The 19303-nt window shown below is 42.2% G+C and overlaps 1 protein-coding gene across 1 annotated transcript in view; it reads right to left on the reverse strand.

Annotated features, from left to right (window-relative positions):
• LOC131105890 (receptor-type tyrosine-protein phosphatase gamma-like) overlaps window positions 1–19303 on the reverse strand; it is a 200090-nt gene that overhangs the window by 38904 nt on the left and 141883 nt on the right. The window contains exons 5-6 of the mRNA XM_058054370.2: window positions 15375–15470; window positions 5520–5586 (exon numbers count right to left, since the gene is read on the reverse strand). Coding sequence (XP_057910353.2) covers window positions 5520–5586; window positions 15375–15470 — 163 coding nt within the window. The remainder of the gene's footprint in view (window positions 1–5519; window positions 5587–15374; window positions 15471–19303) is intronic.

Here is a 19303-nt window from a genome sequence, read left to right on the forward strand (position 1 = left end):
CACCCCCAGAATCCAGACCACCGCTTTTAGTTGCAGCAGCTCCTCCCTCAACTTCACCACAGGTCTGGGACCCACCTGATGCATTTGAACCATCCGGAGATGCTTCACAAGTGTTCTTGTCTCTACCATCACCAATGAGATTTCCTGACTGTCTGGAAAGCTTGGTGAAATTAGGGATTAAAGAGTTGTAAATGTTTTCAATACCATTGGTAACCAAAACCAAGTAAGCAAAAGGCGCCAGTCAAGCTCCAGTTTCATTTGAGCTTTACAAAGTCCATCCTCACCTCCTCCATCACCATCTGGTACGCTGCTGCCACCGCTAAGGACAAAGGCAGGCTGCAGCGTGTCATTCGGTCTGCAGAGAAGGTGATTGGCTGCAATCTCCCGTCCCTCCAGGATCTGTACGCCTCCAGGACCCTGAGGCGTGCAGAAAGGATTGTGGCCAATCCCTCTCACCCCGGTCATAGACTCTTCGAGACGCTCCCCTCTGGCAGGAGGCTGCGGTCCATCAGGACCAAAACCTCACGCCACAAGAACAGTTTCTTCCCGTCTGCTGTCAGCCTCATCAACAAGGCCCGGAACCCCCCCTGACACTCTTCACGCCCCACCTCTGCCTCATCCTGCCACCTTGACACTTTCATTATATGCGTTACATTAACGCTCAGTTTGGACTTTTAGGAAAAACAATCAGACTACATTTCCGGAATAACAAACAAAAAACAGACTGTGTACATATATTTATACTGTTATTCTGTATATTTTGTATTTTTCATTCTTTTTTAATAGATGTGTCTACACCTACTATACCAAAACAAATTCCTAGTATATGTATACCTGGCAATAAACCCTTTTCTGATTTCTGAAAAGCTCTGCATTTTCAACCAAATATTGCGTAAAATAAGGGAGTTATATTTCTGAAATCATTACCAACTGTCATAACAATCCTCGTATAGTGTTTGCTGCCGTTAACAAATTAACAAACCCTCCACTTTCACTGCCCTCACAACTAATGTCTACATCTAAGTGCAACAAGATTGCAATATTCTTTTACAATAAAGTTCAAGGTAGAAAAAAAATGAATCCGTTCTACAACACAAATAACTATTCTGCAGCCAGCGAGACACCTAAACCTGACACATTTCACACTTCTCATTGACAAAACAGTCGAAGAGATCATCTATAGTCTGTCATCGTGCTGCCATGATGTGCACATGGATGTAGATTTAGATTTCTAAACTCTGTGCTGGGCAGCTTGCTACCACAACTCACTCATCTAGTTAACATGTTGCTCCAAACTGGATCATTTCCAAAGGCACGAAAATCTTCTGAAGAAGAGCAGTCTTGATGCCACAGTCCCAAGCAACTATCGCCCCATACTAATCCTGCCCTTCTTAGGGAATGTCTTAGAAAAGGTTGTATACCAACAGCTTACTGACTTTCTTCTCTCTAACAGTGTGTTTGATACTTTCCAGTCAGGCGTTAGACTCCACCACAGCAGAGACAACTCCGATCAAGGTGACAAATGATATCCGTCTGAACACAGATGCAGGCAAAGTCTCACTTTTAGTTTTGTTAGACCGGAGCGCTGGCTTTGACACAGTTGACCATGTGATCTTATTACAGAGGTTAGAAAACTGGATGGGAATTATAGGTTATCACATGGTTTGTCTGGTATCAGGCCAGGTATCATGCCCCCAAGTGTCAGTATCAGCCCGAGACCGAAGGTCTCTACTTATTATCTTATGATCTTATTATCTTATCTCATCTTATGATCTTATTATCACATACTATTTAATCATGAGCTTATTATCACGTACTATTTAATCAAAAGACCATTTTGTTTCCAGAAAATGTTCAGTTTATTACATGTATTATATCTAAACAGTGTAAACACAATAATTGCAAAAATATTTCAACAATAATATTTTATCAACAGTCTTATCTTATCAATGTCTGACAATTAAAGTTCCATTAATCAAGTTTGGGTTTTTTGGTGACTGGAGAAGCACTAGGCACTAAGCACTCGTGCGCTGTTCTCTGATTGGTTGTTTCACGGGCACGATACCAGAGCAGCGCGCTCTGAGTGGACAGCTACGGGGGCTGATACTGGGCATGGTTAAACTCTATATTTTATCAGTATCACTGCCCTGGGCTTTGACACAGTATCATTTCGGCCTTTTCCCGTATCATTCATGGGCGCTTTCTAGGGTACAGGGCCAATTAATACTGTAGTACGTGATAATCTCTGGTACTGCTCTTGAATGGTTCAAGCCCTTTCTGGTAGTACAGGAAGTACTTCGTTGGAATCGGTATTTGTGTCTCAGAACAAATGGCTATGACCTGTGGGGTTCCTCAGGGGTCAATCCAGGGGCCACTAATATTCAATTTGTACATGCTCCGTTTAGGCCAGCTAATATGCAGCTATGCAGATGACACTCAGACGTGTCACTGACGCCAGGTGAACATGGTCCTGAAGATTTACTTTGTCACTGCATCAAACAGATCAGTGTGTGGATGCAAAATAACTTACTCTAGCTCAAACTGAAATCCTTGTCCTTGGCCCACAGAAAGAAAGAGAAAGCGTTATCAATCACCTTGAGACTCTTTCTCTAAAACCTCATAATCATGTGAGAAATCTAAGGGCTATAATGGACTCAGATCTGAACTTAAAACAGCCACATTAAATCAATAACATCATCAGCTTTTCCCCATTTTAAAAATATTGCCAAAAACAAGGGAATAGCGTCTAAGCCCGATTTAGAGAGACTAATCCATGCCTTTGTCTCCATTAACACAGGAGGCTTTAACCCTTTAAGTGGAGAAGTCATCGAGGTAGGTGCGCCTGCTCAACACATGAAGGGGTAAGGGTCTTGCACCACCTGGTAACAAGGGTTTTTTAGGCTCTCGGTGTATTTGACTTTGACATCCCTGTCATGGGCTTACGTGAATGAAAATGAAAAACAATTACCACACAACACTCAAGTTGACAAGAATGTCAACGAATAAGACATGTACACCGAGGGCGCTACTATTACATAAGGTACTATTACGTATTATCACATACTACAGTATTAATTGTCCCTGTACCCTAGAAACCGCCCATGAATGATACGGGAAAAGGCCGAAATGATACTGTGTCAAAGCCCAGGGCAGTGATACTGATAAAATATAGAGTTTAACCATGTCCAGTATCAGCCCCCGTAGCTGTCCACTCAGAGCACGCTGCTCTGGTATCGTGCCCGTGAAACAACCAATCAGAGAACAGCGCACGAGCGTGAACACACAGCGTTTGTTTTGCTGCCCAAACTTGATTAATGGAACTTTAATTGTCAGACATTGATAAGATAAGACTGTTGATAAAATATTATTGTTGAAATATTTTTGCAATTATTGTGTTTACACTGTTTAGATATAATACATGTAATAAACTGAACATTTTCTGGAAACAAAATGGTCTTTTGATTAAATAGTACGTGATAATAAGCTCATGATTAAATAGTATGTGATAATAAGATCATCACATGGTTTGTCTGGTATCAGGCCCAGTATCATGCCCCCACGTGCCAGTATTAGCCCGAGACCGAAGGGTGCATGATACCTGGCCTGATACCAGACAAACCATGTGATAACCTATAAAGGTCACTTGGGACTTATGAAATCCATATGAGACCAACACAGCATTTTATATTTAGTTTTATATTGTTTGATATTTTATGTGTATACATAATGTGTTGGTATTTCTGTTCATTTACGTCAACGGATATGACGTGTATGCTAGTGTTGTCATGGTTGCAACACATGTATGCCATTGGCGTTACTTACTTTATCATGCGTAAGGTTTAAATAAAATCACTTGTGTAATTGCTGGATATTACACATTATTTCAGATGGATTTATATTCTGGACTTCATAAGAACCACATTGGCACTTTTGTGGCCGGCTTTTAGTCATCATAGCGCAAAATACAATAACAGAATAGAGCACCGATAGATTGCGCTAATACACTACAAGGACATAGAACACAATGTACATTCATCGTAGGCTGGAAAATTGCACTTAAAAAAATCAGCAAATCAGTGAATCAGTAAAAGGTGACCCACAATGTAATGAAGCAACACTGAATATGCAACCGATATGTTGGTTAAGACGCGCCATAAACAAAAAGAAGAAGATGTCAACATCCAGGGGCCTATTTTTCGGCAGTCAATGTTAGATGGACAGATAGCAACTTTATTCATCTCCAAGGGAACAACATAGCATTTTAGGTTTATTGTATCGATTAGGGCTGCACGGCGGTCGAGTGGTTAGCGCGCAGACCTCACAGCTAGGAGACCGGAGTTCACAGACCGTCTCTGTGTGGAGTTTGCATGTTCTCCCCGTGCACGCATGGGTTTTCTCCAGGTACTCCGGCTTCCTCCCACATTCCAAAACCATGCTAGGTTAATTAGCGACTCCAAATTGTCCATAGGTATGAATGTGAGTGTGAATGGTTGTTTGTCTATATGTGCCCTGTGATTGGCTGGTAACCAGTCCAGGGTGTACCCCGCCTCTTGCCCGAAGACAGCTGGGATAGGCTCCAGCACCCATTTTTCGGTTGTTTCCTGAACTTTTTTTGCCATTATAATTTACTCTCTTAGTTATAACGCTTTCCAAAATATATATTTAACGATTTTCAACAATAATGATTAGCAGTAGTAATAGGCTTATACACGGGTAATTATGGTATCGTTCAGCTCTATAGTTTCATGCAGTGTGTTATGGATGAACTGTATGCCCTTAAGCAATAATTGGCAGTTATTTGTGTCTGTCTTCCTAAAGATTAAGATTGGTGAGGTAGTGAAGCAAATGCCACAGCAAACACATGTAAAATTTTGTAGGCCTATAAAATATTTGAAGGAAATATTGTGTTTTCTCTTTTTGGCTTTATGGTATTTGTCAATGTGACATTTCTCTCTCTTGTCAGCGAATAAATGGCCATATGCTCTTCACACAATGTGCTGCTTTTAATTTTCTCATTTTTATTTGTCATATTTTTCAAATATATTCTTCAGCTCCTACCATCTTATATGTGCAGTCTGCAGTACTTTCTGCGCTCTCAGAAAAACATACTGATGGTAGTTCCTAGAGTCAGAACAGAGTTAGGTAAGATACCATTCTAATACGCTGCTCCCTTTGCATGGAATGATTTGCAAAATGAATCAAAGTTACCTCAACTTAATATGTTAAAGGATTTAAAGGATTGTGAAATGAATAGGCTTGGCCAATGATTTTTTTCTTTTTAATTGTTGGAAGTGTTCGCTGTGAACGTTGTATTGTATGTTGGAAATGTCTTGTCAGAAACTTTGTGTCTGCTGCTGTCTGGGCCAGGTCACTCTCGTAAAAGAGATTTTTAATTTCAATGAGGTTTATCTGGTTGAATAAAGGATAAATGAAAAAAATGCCTATTCATTTTTACACAAAATGACAGTGGTGGAAACATATAGCATTTCAAAATTTGATTATCTCACATGGACACTCACCATGATGGACCACACCCTTCAAGCCATGGATTATAGGAACAGCAGCAGGATTGTCATTTCTTCCAACCTGAGGAATACAGCAAAATATGGCCTGTTAAGAACAGCTGTCTTCAAATACAGTAGTAACATATGACATATCTGAATTCCAAGTATTTTTTTCAACCAAATGAAAAATGAAACTTTTTAATTGTGTTTTCCTGATCAGTTTCGCCATATTTCATTGATTGTATTTTCTTTCATTCATTCATTCATTTTGTACCGCTTATCCTCACAAGGGTGTGCTGGAGCCTATCCCAACTGTCTTCGGGAGAGAGGCGGGGTACACCCTGGACTCGTCGCCAGCCAATTTTTCACAATGCCTTCACTTTTTTCTTCAGCTCACCACTATTTTGGTTTGTTTCTAAAGTTACTTGGTAAACTTTTTCCACAAAGTGCTTCAGCACAGCGCAGACACTCAATAGCTTCATACATATAATGTGCATTATTAGCCACAACATTAGGTACACTTGCACAGGATCACAACAGCATGTAGGGCTGACAGAAGTGTGCTAAAAACATCCCTCTCAATATGACCAGCTTTAAGCTCTGCCCATTTCCGTTTAAACCCCACCCACTTTTGGTTTATCCCATGGCCACTTTGAGGCTGTTGAATTTAGTCTGAATTAACAACGTACTATTATAAATGACATAACTTTCAATAAACAATGAAATCATGAATATAATAATGGACAAGTGATGAGTTCTAACTCATTCACTTTGTCACGTGCACCAAAAATGAAGTCACCGGTTTCACCCCATATGAGCTCATGTTTGGTCGATCACCCCGCCTTCCTGTTGACATAGCATTTGGTCTACCTGTGCAAGGGCCTCATTCCATATCCCACTCTGAATATGTTAAGAGCTTGCAGTCTCAAAAAATTCAGCAAAATCTGCTGAAAGGAATAAACGCCATTTTGCCCAAAGAGTAACACCATCAAAACTGGAGGAAGGAGACAGAGTCCTTGTTCGAAGGGTTAGATTTGGAGGAAAAAACACAAACTTGAAGATAGATGAAAACAAGACATCTATGTGGTTGTGAAGAAGGCCGGAGATCTACCAGTTTACACCGGACATCCAGAAAACTCGTATGCTCCACCGTGATTTTTTGTTACCTTGTAATGTAATGTAACTTAATGTATGAATTGAACGGAACTGGCCAGGATTTTTCTAATACAGAAAAATTGATGGTGAGCTAAGCGAGGGAAGCCTAGAGCCTGGACCAGCCTGGACTCCACTTGAATGGACTGACGACCCCCGCTCCTTCAGGGCTGGTACGAGGTCAGCTGCGACTGAACAGCCAATCCAGGTGGAAAAGCGCTATAGAAGTGAAAGGAGGTAGTCCTTTTTTCACAGTGTTTGAAAATGACATTTCCTGCTGTCTGTGAATCATCTTCGGTGATGACTCAGACTCAAGAAAACTCCGACTCAAGAAAGCTACCCCTGGTGTCTGGACTTCCGGCAACTGTGGAAGAGCTACAAAAAACGATAAAGACACAACTGGGGCGACTCGTGGATCCTGAAATTCGTGTGAACTCCTTAAAGAACAAGAGGATGGCAAAAGCAGGATGGAAAAGCAGCAGCCAGTATAAAGAAGCCAAGGAAGGCAGAAGTTCAATGCATTTTGTTGCACCCTAGACGCGAGACTGCAGAAAGTCTGGAGGAGCGTTCTTCCAAAAGCACATTGGTGAGGTCACACACTGATGTTGTTCGAGAATGCCTGACTCTCAGTCTCTGCTCCAGTTCATCCCAAAGGTGTTCTATTGGGTTTAGGTCGGGACTCTGTGCAGGCCAGTCAAATTCAGCATCCGGCACTTTGCATCGTTTTGGTGATGTATGGCTTGGATGCAGCTGCTCGGCCATGGAAACCCATTCTATGAAGCTCTCTCTGTACTGTACTTGGGCTAATCTGAAGTTTGAAGCTCGAAGTTTGAAGTCAGCGACCTCTTTCCACTATGCACCTCAGCATCCGTGGACCCCTCTCTGTCAGTTTACATGGCCTACCACTTTGTGGCTGAGTTGCTGTTGTTCCCAAACTCCTCCATTTCTTTTATATGATGGCTCTTGTAGCAAGACCGAAGTTATTTTTGTATCTACGGTGGCTGTGTTTGACTTATCACGGATTAAATGGCCTGCCAGAGACTGGAGCAGTGCAGGTATTGTTTTTATTGTCATATACAGTGCTACCTTGGCATAAGAGTGGCCCAACTAACCAGTGGTTTTCACTTTTTTACATCTCTCTGATGATTTTGCCATTGAACTGCCAGCTAAATTGGAGTTCCAGCTGCTATTGACGGGCTGTCAATGTGATGAATGGATGAAGTTGAGTGTTGTGCTAGCATTAGCAATTTAGCATCAAACTAGCTAGAGGAAGATTTTCGACATCTTGCTTAATCATACGTACATTATACCGATCAGACGGATTCTTTTTTTTTATGTATTATATAAAAATATGGCAGGAACAACATCAAATGAAAAGCACTAAATTAATACAGAGTCACTATCCTGGTTGGTGGACTGGTTGGAGGTTGTGGCCAGAAAGGCTGATGACGATGTCCCTTCAGCATCAATTTGTGGGACAATAAACATTTAAAAACACACCTACATAAAATCATGACTTGGTGAAGTAAAAAAGTTGTCCAGTCATATATATATATATATACGTATGTAAGGATATTACAAAGAAATAAAATAAGTCTCGTAGAAACACGACCGACTGAGAGACCGCAAAGAAAGTGAAGAAAAAGAAAGGAGGACAGTGGGAATTAGTGTTTCATTATTAATGTTCATCTCTGAACGTCCACAGGCTCGTCCCCTGAGATTTTCAGCCGCAAGGCCTCACATAACATTGTCCTACTCTTTCAATAACTATTGTTTCTTTTTTTTCTAATCCTGTCCTCCTTGCTCACTCTCCATTTGTTGCCACACCCCAGTTTTCCTCACTCACTCTCCAGGTACAAAGCGCTGAAGTCACAAATGTATGGAAAAACAGAAAGTCGACTGCTGTGACTCTGATGTCCTCATATTTCTGTCACCCCACAACTTCCATCACCTCATTATTCCCTCCCAACATATCATCCATCCAGTAGCTGGTTTGCCACCAAAATAAATTGTCAATTATTCATATAAACTGCAGAAGCATGTACGCAAGTTATGACAACAAATTTATTCAAGGAACCTTTCAAAGTAATCGCAACCTCGGAAACTTGGCTGAATGCAGATAAAGGCATGGACTTTGAGTTGGAAGGTTATGAGATGACCGGCATCAACAGGAACAACACAAGGGGAGGAGGAGTCACCCTGTATGTGGACAAACGACTACACTACAAAGTGGTAAAGAATATGTCAATTGCTGTTGACAATATTTTAGAATGAATGAACTATTGAAATCTGTAAAGAAAAAGCAAAAAACGTGTTAATAAGTTGTTTATACAGAATGCCACATTCAAGGATGGAAATGTTTGAAGATTGGATCAAAGCAAACTTTTTAGATAATAATCAAAAAACTATTTTCATATGTGGAGACTTCAATATTGACCTTCTACATTCACACAAGAACAAGGTAATCAACGATTTTATGGACACGATTTACAGCTTGAGTGAGTTTGTTTCCCAAAATCACCAGACCAAGTTGTTACAACAAATGACCCTAAGGCGGGCCCTCTAAGACTGGCCCTCTGAGGCTGGCCCTCTAAGGCTGGCCCTCTAATGCTGGCCCTCTAAGGCTGGCCCTCTAAGGCTGGCCCTTTAAAGCTGGCCCTTTAAGGCTGGCCCTCTAAGACTGGCCCTCTAAGGCTGGCCCTCTAAGGCTGGCCCTCTAAGGCTGGCCCTGTAAGCTGGCCCTTTAAGGCTGGAGCTTTAAGGCTGGCCCTTTAAGGCTGGCCCTTTAAGGCTGGCCCTCTAAGGCTGGCCCTCTAAGGCTGGCCCTCTAAGGCTGGCCCTTTAAGGCTGGCCCTGTAAGCTGGCCCTTTAAGGCTGGAGCTTTAAGGCTGGCCCTCTAAGGCTGGCCCTTTAAGGCTGGCCCTCTAAGGCTGGCCCTTTAAGGCTGGCCCTCTAAGGCTGGCCCTTTAAGGCTGGCCCTCTAAGGCTGGCCCTTTAAGGCTGGCCCTGTAAGCTGGCCCTTTAAGGCTGGAGCTTTAAGGCTGGCCCTTTAAGGCTGGCCCTTTAAGGCTGGCCCTCTAAGGCTGGCCCTCTAAGGCTGGCCCTCTAAGGCTGGCCCTGTAAGCTGGCCCTTTAAGGCTGGAGCTTTAAGGCTGGCCCTCTAAGGCTGGCCCTTTAAGGCTGGCCCTTTAAGGCTGGCCCTCTAAGGCTGGCCCTTTAAGGCTGGCCCTCTAAGGCTGGCCCTTTAAGGCTGGCCCTCTAAGGCTGGCCCTTTAAAACAAATGACCAACGTAGGCTACAAAGACTGTCCAAAGACCATATTCAGAGGACAGAATCAACGCTTTCAAGAAGGATCTAGAAGAGGGAGTGTGTGTACAGTGCCAAAGATGTGGATGAAGCATACAAACACTGTCTACATACTTATACGAAGCTGTACGATAAGAACTGTCCCTGGAGAGAAAGGTCAAAGAAGCAAAACAAAAACAGTTATCAACAATTAAAAAAAAAATACACCCTATAGGCATAGGCAACCGCAAGTCTGCATCATCACTAGCCACGTTTACATGAGGAGATTTTCCTCTTTCCGAATGGAATCGTTCCGAATGACGTACCAGAAAACAGTGTATACATGGAAAGGAATATTCCAATCTCATGTCTACATGCACCGCTATAATCAAACGGAATAGTCAATGGGGCATGCGCAGTAAAACGTAAACAACATCACGTGATTCATCAAAGATGGCAGACGAGAGTGTGATTACCATGGTTGTTGGGACAGTTGCTACGCTTTTTGTGAAACTTGAAACCCATGCGATCCTGCAGAAAATGACAGCGAGGAAGAGGCGTAGAGGGGATGGGATTAATTTGAGATTTGTGTCGTGTTTGTCTGTGCAACCACAGAGTACCCGAAAGCTGTGGATGAAAGTCCTCAGCAAAGATTGGTGGGAGCAAGTGGTTCTGTATGAGTTCTCTGACGCTGAGTGGAAGCTGAATTTTAGGATGATGCGCGTCCTTCATCAAACTTTGTGGACAGGTGAAGGGATTCATGGTTGCCGAAGAAATCACCGTCAGGGCACCAATCCCATGCATGATGCGTGTCGCGATGATGTTGTATCGACTTGTAGTCAACCAGTTTGGAGTCCATAAGAGCACAGTACGAAAGTTCATGTACATTTTCTGTAAGGGAGTGGTTGGGAGACTTATCAACGAGCTGATTCGCATGCCAAATGAAGAAGAGGCCAGTGAAATAGCGGGACCATTCGAGGCAGCCCAATTCATACCCCAGATCAGGGGTGGGCAAACTTTTTGACTCACGGGCCGCATTGATATGACAAAATTTACGGGGGGGGCAGACTATATATTTTACACGTAACAGTCCACCTGGTATTATTATATCTGTAAAATTGTCATGCAATCTGCTATTATTATTTATTATTTTATATTTATATTTAAATATTTTAAAAATAATAAAATATTATAATAATTACAATAAAATTAAAATAATAATTATTATATTATTATGTAAAATATGCAAATATAACAATCATATTATATATAATTAATATAATAATTAGCATTAATATAATAATTATAATAATCATAATATTTCTAATAATAATTATAATATTCTAATAATCTAATAATAATCTAATAATAATAATAATTATTATTATTATTATGTGCTTGTGTCCCTTTTTTCAGGAGCACTTTGTAAACAACAGACCATGTCAAAAAACGAAATTGATAAAACCATCAAAAGGTTGGCTCAGGCCATGATGCCAGGTTGTATGTTGAGTTTAAATGAAATACCTTGGAAAGATTGGGCGGGCCGTATTCAAACACTTGGTGGGCCGGATGTGGCCCCCGGGCCGTAGTTTGCCCACCCCTGTCCCAGATCATGGGATTAATTGACGGGACCCATGTCCCCATCCTCCCTCCATCTGAAGGTTACAAAGATTTTGTGAACAGGAAAGGCTGGCCTTCTTACAGGCTGTTGTGGACGACAGTTGCTGGTAAGATGGCTTCATCCCTGCACTACTGCACATGCACATCATTTCCAATGTCTTCAGCTAAATGATCAGTCAAATATTATTTGTGTAGCTGTGCATGCACAATAATTATAATAACTAATAGCGCTCAGCGTGCGATTGAATCAGTGCTGACTGCATGGCAAAGACATGGGTCGTTATTCATACAGATGTAACAAAATAAGGCAGAATGTGAATTTAGGATCTTACCATGAACATAATACGCTTACACTATCAGACACAAAGACTACTGGTAAGACATTATACTCATTTGCGGGACTTTGTATTACTCCTATAGAACTGGAATCCCAAATGAAGAAGTGGGCAAGACAATCGCAAAGCATCTGAAGCAATATGAAGACCTCCAGACCATAGTGAAGAAAAGAAAGCTGAAGGGGTATGGACATCTGACAGGAACCAGCGGACTATCAAAAACCATCCCCCAAGGGACACTTCAGGGGAAATTGAAACAAGGCAGACCAAGAAAAAAGTGGATAGACAATATCACAGAATGGACAGGAAAGAATTTTGCAGAGACTCAGGCCTTTGCCCATGACCGTATTAGATGGAATAGACTGGTGAAATGTTCATCAATGCAGTGCCCCTCCGACTCCACAGGGTTAAGGGATTCGTGATTTGTGACTCCTATAGAGCTACTACACACAATAACCTGCACAGAAAGCTTTAGAGAGACAGGGAGATCTTCGGCAAGGAATGTAATTAAAACAATAAATACATAAAAACAACGCAGACGCGTGCACACTCAACAAGATCCCAGGCCCCCCTCAACCCCAGCAGACAAAAGAGCAGGCGAGGGGGAAAGTCAGCACATGAGCAACGGGCGGGCAACAAGGCAACCCACCCCGCCGCGCCAGCCAACATCAGCCGGACAGCAAATTCCCCGAGTGCAAGTGTCACAGCTCCAGGCTGCAAGGAGGCCAAGCACCAGAGCCGAGAAGGCAAGAACAGCGGTAAACCAAGCAACTGACCCCCGCGGCCAACGGGAGCCTGCCACCCCCCAGCACACAGAACCAACAGCGCACCACCCATGCACCGGAGAAACATCCCAGACAAGCCTGAAGACAGACTGGGGACAGGCAAAGCCAAGGAAAGCAACGAAGCACAAAGACAAGCGGTAATAAACCGCCCAGCAGAGCAACGCGCCCCCGGCAGCCCCAACTCCAAGGCACATGCGCCCCCAGGCCCCCAGTCCCCGCAAGCGAGACCAAGCCCCACCTCAACACACAGCCCGGCCTCCGTAGCAGCCATCACAGTGCAGCAACCACAAGCCGCTGCAGCGGAATTCAGGCTACCAGCAACTGGAGATTGCAGAGCCTCCTGCCCCACAAGCGCACAGAAGTGTCCGCAATCCAGGACTGTCCAAGGGAAGCACTGCAGACCGCGCCCCCGGTGCAAGCAAACCAGAAAGGCAAACCAGACAAAACAACTGGGTCCCATGCCTGCCCAGTCCCCCACCAAGTCCTAAATTGAAGGGTGTCCGAGTCAGAGGCATGCCGGGGGTAAAGGAGCAACCGAAAGGCAACCCTTCACTGCCACCATGCCCAACTGTGGACCAACCCCCCAAGGTCCTACATGTGGTGCAGGGAAGCAGGAAGGATGGGGCCCCACATGCCCACCCCACAACACTGCCCAAACTGAGCCGTGGGAGGGACACATGACCGACAGGCCAGCCAGCACAGCACCGGCCAGAGCAAGCCATGGGCTGCAGGACCCGCCACAAGCCCCACTCACCCAGGTTATTGTATTCTAAGGGCAATAAATTCAACTCAATTCAGTTGTTAAGGGAGAAAAACCTAAAAGTATATCACAATTCTTGTTTGCTGATACGATTCAAGGATGATATTGGTTCATTGAGAATGATACGATCCAAAATGATTAAGTATCTTTAAACTGATGCAGTGGCTTTTTAGCCATAAATAAATAAATAAACACCTGGATGGCTGTGCAGGTGAAGTTTCCTTGATTCCCACTGTTTTTGTAAAGGAATCAGGTGGAAATTAATTATGGATACAAACAAGTAAACAATCAATGGCAAATGCATTCAAGTTTTATTTGAATATAGTGCAACCAACACTTGAGGTTGAATTAACAATTAATGAATTAATTTAAATGTAGTGAGGGCTGCAGCGTGCAAACCTCACAGCTAGGAGACGCGAGTTCAATCCCACCCTCGGCCATCTCTGTGTGGAGTTTGCATGTTCTACCCATGCATGTGTGGGTTTTCTCCGGGTACTCCGGTTTCCTCCCACATTCCAAAAACATGCTAGGTTAATTAGCGACTCCAAATTGTCCATAGGTATGAATGTGAGTGTGAATGGTTTGTCTATATGTGTCCTGTGATTGGCTGGCGACCAGTCCAGGGTGTACCCCGCCTCTCGTCTGAAGACAGCTAGCTGGGATAGGCTCCAGCACCCCCGCGACCCTCGTGAGGATAAGTGGTAGAAAATGAATGAATGAATGTAGTAATTAATTCTACCCATGACCTGAACTTAAACATTAGTCACTTCTCTACCCCAAGTATTAAAGAAGTCAGAGCAAATTTCATACTGTAGCGCTCTATTTGTTTCCACGCCACACTACAAATTGCATGTAGACCAGGGGTCTCAAACTTGCGGCCTGCGGGACGCTAGTTTGAGGCCCCCGCCTTGATATGAAAGTTTAATGTTAGTGCGGTCCATACGAGTTTGATATGGAGGCTGTATGGGATCATGTACCCAGAAATGACAGCATAAAGGTGTGTGCACTTGGTTTGGATATATATTTTTTTCTGCATATTTTTTCTCCCTTAACAACTGAATTGAGTTGAACTGAATGCCCTTAGTAATAAAACAATTTAATTTAAAAACTGCATTTTGTTTTCAGTTGTGTTGTCATTGACTATTATTTAAACTTTTTCGTGATCTGAAACATTTAAGCGTGACAAACATGCAAAAAAAAAAAACCTTAAACATTTTCACACCACTGTGTATACTAATATAGAGTACATTTTATCAGAAGAGTTCAATACACATTACATATTCTTAAAAAAAGTATTCAAAAATAATTATAATGGTTATTTCAAACGAGATGTGTTAGATGAGGCTGTTGTACTATGGTCATATATGATGTTCATGAGTCACCCACACCAAAATCTGAATAAAATGAGCCTTTTTTGTGTGTTGATAATGGCTCATGACATTATAAGCCATTTGCCTGGCTGAGTGAACTGTGTAACAGTAGGCCAGCACTACGTAGACATTAGGGAAAGGCTGACCATGGCAAACCCAAGAACACTGAATGTCTGCTTAGATTTTGGCTTTGACATGTACATAAACCCCTCCCCCCTCACTGAAAAGACAATGGCAGATCTTAGCTCAGGAAGCTTGCATGTTCTGGGCGTGTGACGGCTGTTACGTCACAGTTGAGCAACACTTGAAATAGCTCCACATTTTCTATAACAGCCAGCAACACAACCAACTTGGTTGTGTCATTCCACACGTGATAGCTGGACAGGCACTCCAGGCACCCAAACAAGTGGACATAAGCAATTTAGAAGTTACATTCCCATTATGTGGGCTTTAAAATACTATTGAATTCCACAACCACACATTGACCTTAACAGTTCTAATACAAAAGATGCAATTTTATCCCAAAAACACACTGACAAAGAGGAATATAAAGGAATACAAACCTGAAAGAAAACCACCATGGCTGCGATGATTCTTTTCTCCTTGAGTGCTGCACTGAGGCTGTCAAAGTCGTCCGAATTGTACATGTAGATTTGCATCTGGCATAGAGTAAACACATGTAAAAAATATTAGTTCAAAATATTGAAAATATTGTAAAAAAATTTAGAGCAATGAAGCAGCAACTATGTACAGGGTTCCAAAAATGTAAATAGAAGAAACCAACACAGTCTGACCCCTGCTGTTTGCATGGTGAGGAATTAGACAGGCACTTAGAAATGAAGTTGTAGTTGTAGTCTGTAGTTGTAGTTTCTGTAGTTTCCTGCCTGGAAATCCTTTGTTGTCATTTCTGGGTACATGATGCCATAAAGCATCCATATCAAACTCGCGCGGACCGCACTAACAAACTGTCATATCAACATATCATATCCACAGGCCGCGAGTTTGAGACCCCTGTTGTATGCAATCTGACTGCACACAGAAGAAAGAGTTGTTGGAGGAGTCAAAGTGATTACTATAAAAAGGGTAATCAATGTGATTGTACAACTGCTAGGGATCGACCGATATGTTTTTTTTGGGGCCGATGCCGATACCGATTTTTTTCCATCACCCTCAGCCGATGGCCGATTTTGCTTGGGCCGATATTTGTGATCGATACTGCTTTTGATCAATTTACTTGAAAAAATGACCATGATAACAAATATTCCAGGTCTCATGTTTAAACAAATATTTACAGATACAAGGAAAAAAAAAGCAAATATCGGCCCGATATATCGGTTGGCCGATATATATCGGTTGATCCTTAATCAGTAAGTTAGCATTTAAGACTAGAAACTTCCCTAACAAAATGAAAACAGTAGTTCTAGTAGTTTCAATTGTTTCAAATGTAGACAAACAAAATGACCCTTGTGATGAGTTTAAACTTTGGACCAGATTTTCCCTTGCCTGGACTCGGGTCACTAGGGCCCAATGGCGAATATCTGGTGCCCTATACCCTTGGGGCCCGGCCGGACACAGCCTGAAGAGCTTACATGGGTCCCCACTCCAATGAGCTCACCACTCATTTGGGGGGCACAAGTGTCAGGTGCAGAGTGAGTTGTGTGGCGGCTGGAGGGGGAGACCTTGGTGGTCCGATCCTCAGCTACAGAAGCTAGCTCTTGGAAGGTGCAATGTCACCTCTCTGGTAGGGAAGGAGCCTGAGCTGGTGCGTGAGGTTGAGAAGTTCCGGCTTGTAGTAGTCGGACTCACCTCGACGCATAGCAAGAGCCCTGGAACCAGAGATGGAATAGACTTTCCCAGGGAGGCCGAGGAATGTGATACCCCTAGTTGGTAGTTGGAACCTAGTAGTTGGAACACACCCTCCGATCCCCCTTCTGGGACCATCACTCCCATCTGCCAAGGCAAAGGTACTGTTCTCGACTTCCACGCAATGTTGAAGAGACGTGTCGGCCAAGTCAGTCTCTCCACATCCAGAGCCTTGAGGAATTCAGGGCGAAACTCGTCAACCCCCGAAGCATTTCGACCACCCCTGATACCACAGCCTGTCTGCTATGTGTCTTCTGACTCTGCTTACTCTATGGAATGTAAGGATTTTTCCAAAGTATTCCTTACACCGTCCGACGACATCCACAGACGAGGTCAGCAGGCCACCATCCCCACTTTAAACAGTGTTGGAACGGGGACCGCTTCCCGTTCCGAGGCGTCGACCGGTTTGTCAGACAGAACCTCTTTGGGGCCGACCCTCTGACTCCCCCTGGTTGCTCGAAGCAACATAGCAGCACCATGTTTATGCTCCTTCAATGAAATGGTTTTCTCAAAGAAATGCATTATGGGAACAATGAAAAAAAAATCAAGCCCTGTCTACCATCCAAGTACACTCAGTGAGGTCGGACCTTGGCACCTACCAGTTTGTGGTTGTCAACATAATATAATGTTGGAGAAACATTAATTATTAAATAAATAAATAAATAAATAAATAAATAAATAAATAAATAAATAAATAAATAAATAAATAAATAAATAAATAAATAAATAAATGAATGAATGAATGAATGAATGAATGATAGATAAATAAATAAATAAATAAATAAATGGGAATAAGAAGTATTTCAAAACATTGTTTAACAAAAGTTGACGAGTGCCTGCATTTTCATAAGCAATATCAATCTAAGTTAGTAATAGTAACTTAGATAATATTCTCTGTTGTTGTTAAGAAAACTCATTTTTATTATAATTGTCCTTTATGGAATTTTGAGATAGCCAATTCATTACGTTCATGAGGATATGATCAAAGTTCTTGGGTTTTCAAACCTTCATGTCAGGTATGGCAGCAATTGAGTTTGGGTTTTTGTGTTTACCATATAAATGGATTTCTTTCAGGCTATTGCTCCGACCATCAGCAGTCCATAAACAAAAACTAATTCAGGGCTGACTTCATTCCACACTCAAGATGTGCTCTTAGGTTATAAATGGATAAAAGAAAGTGGTAAAGATTATGGGTGCAAGAATTTGAAAAGTCTTACATACTGATATAAGATTAATGCAAGAAACTGCACCATGAGGATAGATCAATAGATCTAATAATAAAAGTTTATATTCCCAAAACTTGTTTACTCTCTTTATAAACCTTATGTACTGTGCGCATGTGTGTGTATACACACAGTTTGGGAGACTGGGCTTTCAAGTGAAATGTAAATTAAATCCTAAAATGCACTATATCCTTTACAGGTTAATTTAATGTGACCTAATCAAAACATCTAAATGCAGATGTCCAACTCTTTTTGCACAACTTGTTCGTCTTCTTCTTCTGACAAGAGTCCAAGCAATAAAATTTAAAAAAGCCATGAATGGATCAATACATGTCCTGGGTAAATTTTAAACTGCTATTTAAACAATCCTCTTTATCAAGCCGTTCACATTTTGACATTATGAGCTCAAGACCACACCTAACAATTGATTCATAGCGCCTCACCATGACCAGACTTCAAACTGGAAGTTCTCCAAGATAAGTGGCCACTGAGCGTATTGTTACATGCAAAAACAAAATTTCAAGAAAGTCCCATTTTTTTTAATAAAAGGAAAAAAATATCTTGTCCAGCAATTTTCACATAAGAAAAAAAAAATATTAAGAAATTATAATGAATTAATTCTTTTGAAGATTTTTTTTTTGCCAGAAACTAGTTACTTTTTATAATAAGATAAAAACTTTATTATGGGCATGCAATGCAATGCAGGCCCCCACTGACAGCTGCAAAACAGCAGTTAATGGGGGCTCTGCATAGCAGAGCAGCCAGCCAATCTTAAGATTCCTCTTTAGTTATTATTATTATTATGATGATTATGGGCATGCCCCCATTGACAGCTGCAAAACAGCAGTCAATGGGGGCTCTGCATCTTCGTAACATTCCTCCCGCTTAGCTATTATTATTATATCTTATTCTTCCCATTTTTGTGCAGACCCCCACACGTTACACATCCGGAATCGTGACGCTCAGGGCTAGGTCGGTATTTGCCTTTTGAAAAGGTTCCTGTAACCATGGCGACTCGATTAACCAAAAAGTTCAAAAATGGGTCACTAGATCAGGTACACCTGTTCTATTTTTAGAAACACCACATGCCAGAGAAAACAGAAGAATGTAGACTTTTCACCAGTGATGGGAATAACGCCGTTACTTTTTTCAGTAATGGGTAATCTAACTAATTACTCTTACCGTCAGCATAGCTGCCTAAAAATATATCACCGACTTCATAACTAATCTGCAGTGCAGTGAGAGTGTGAAAGTGTTGCAGAGTGACAAGGGAGGGGGTGAGATAACCACACAAGCAATGAGGATTGGCTAAGGTTTAGTAAGATTGTGTCTTCAGCCAATCAGAGAACTTGGGTGGGCGGGTGTTTCGAGCACATCCAAAGTGCCGGGTAGTGGATGCAGCATAG

Source organism: Doryrhamphus excisus, linkage group LG18 (genome assembly GCF_037039965.1).
Source record: "Doryrhamphus excisus strain RoL-2023G ecotype Guam linkage group LG18, RoL_Dexc_Guam_v1.1, whole genome shotgun sequence".
In the NCBI taxonomy this organism is placed as follows: domain Eukaryota; kingdom Metazoa; phylum Chordata; class Actinopteri; order Syngnathiformes; family Syngnathidae; genus Doryrhamphus; species Doryrhamphus excisus.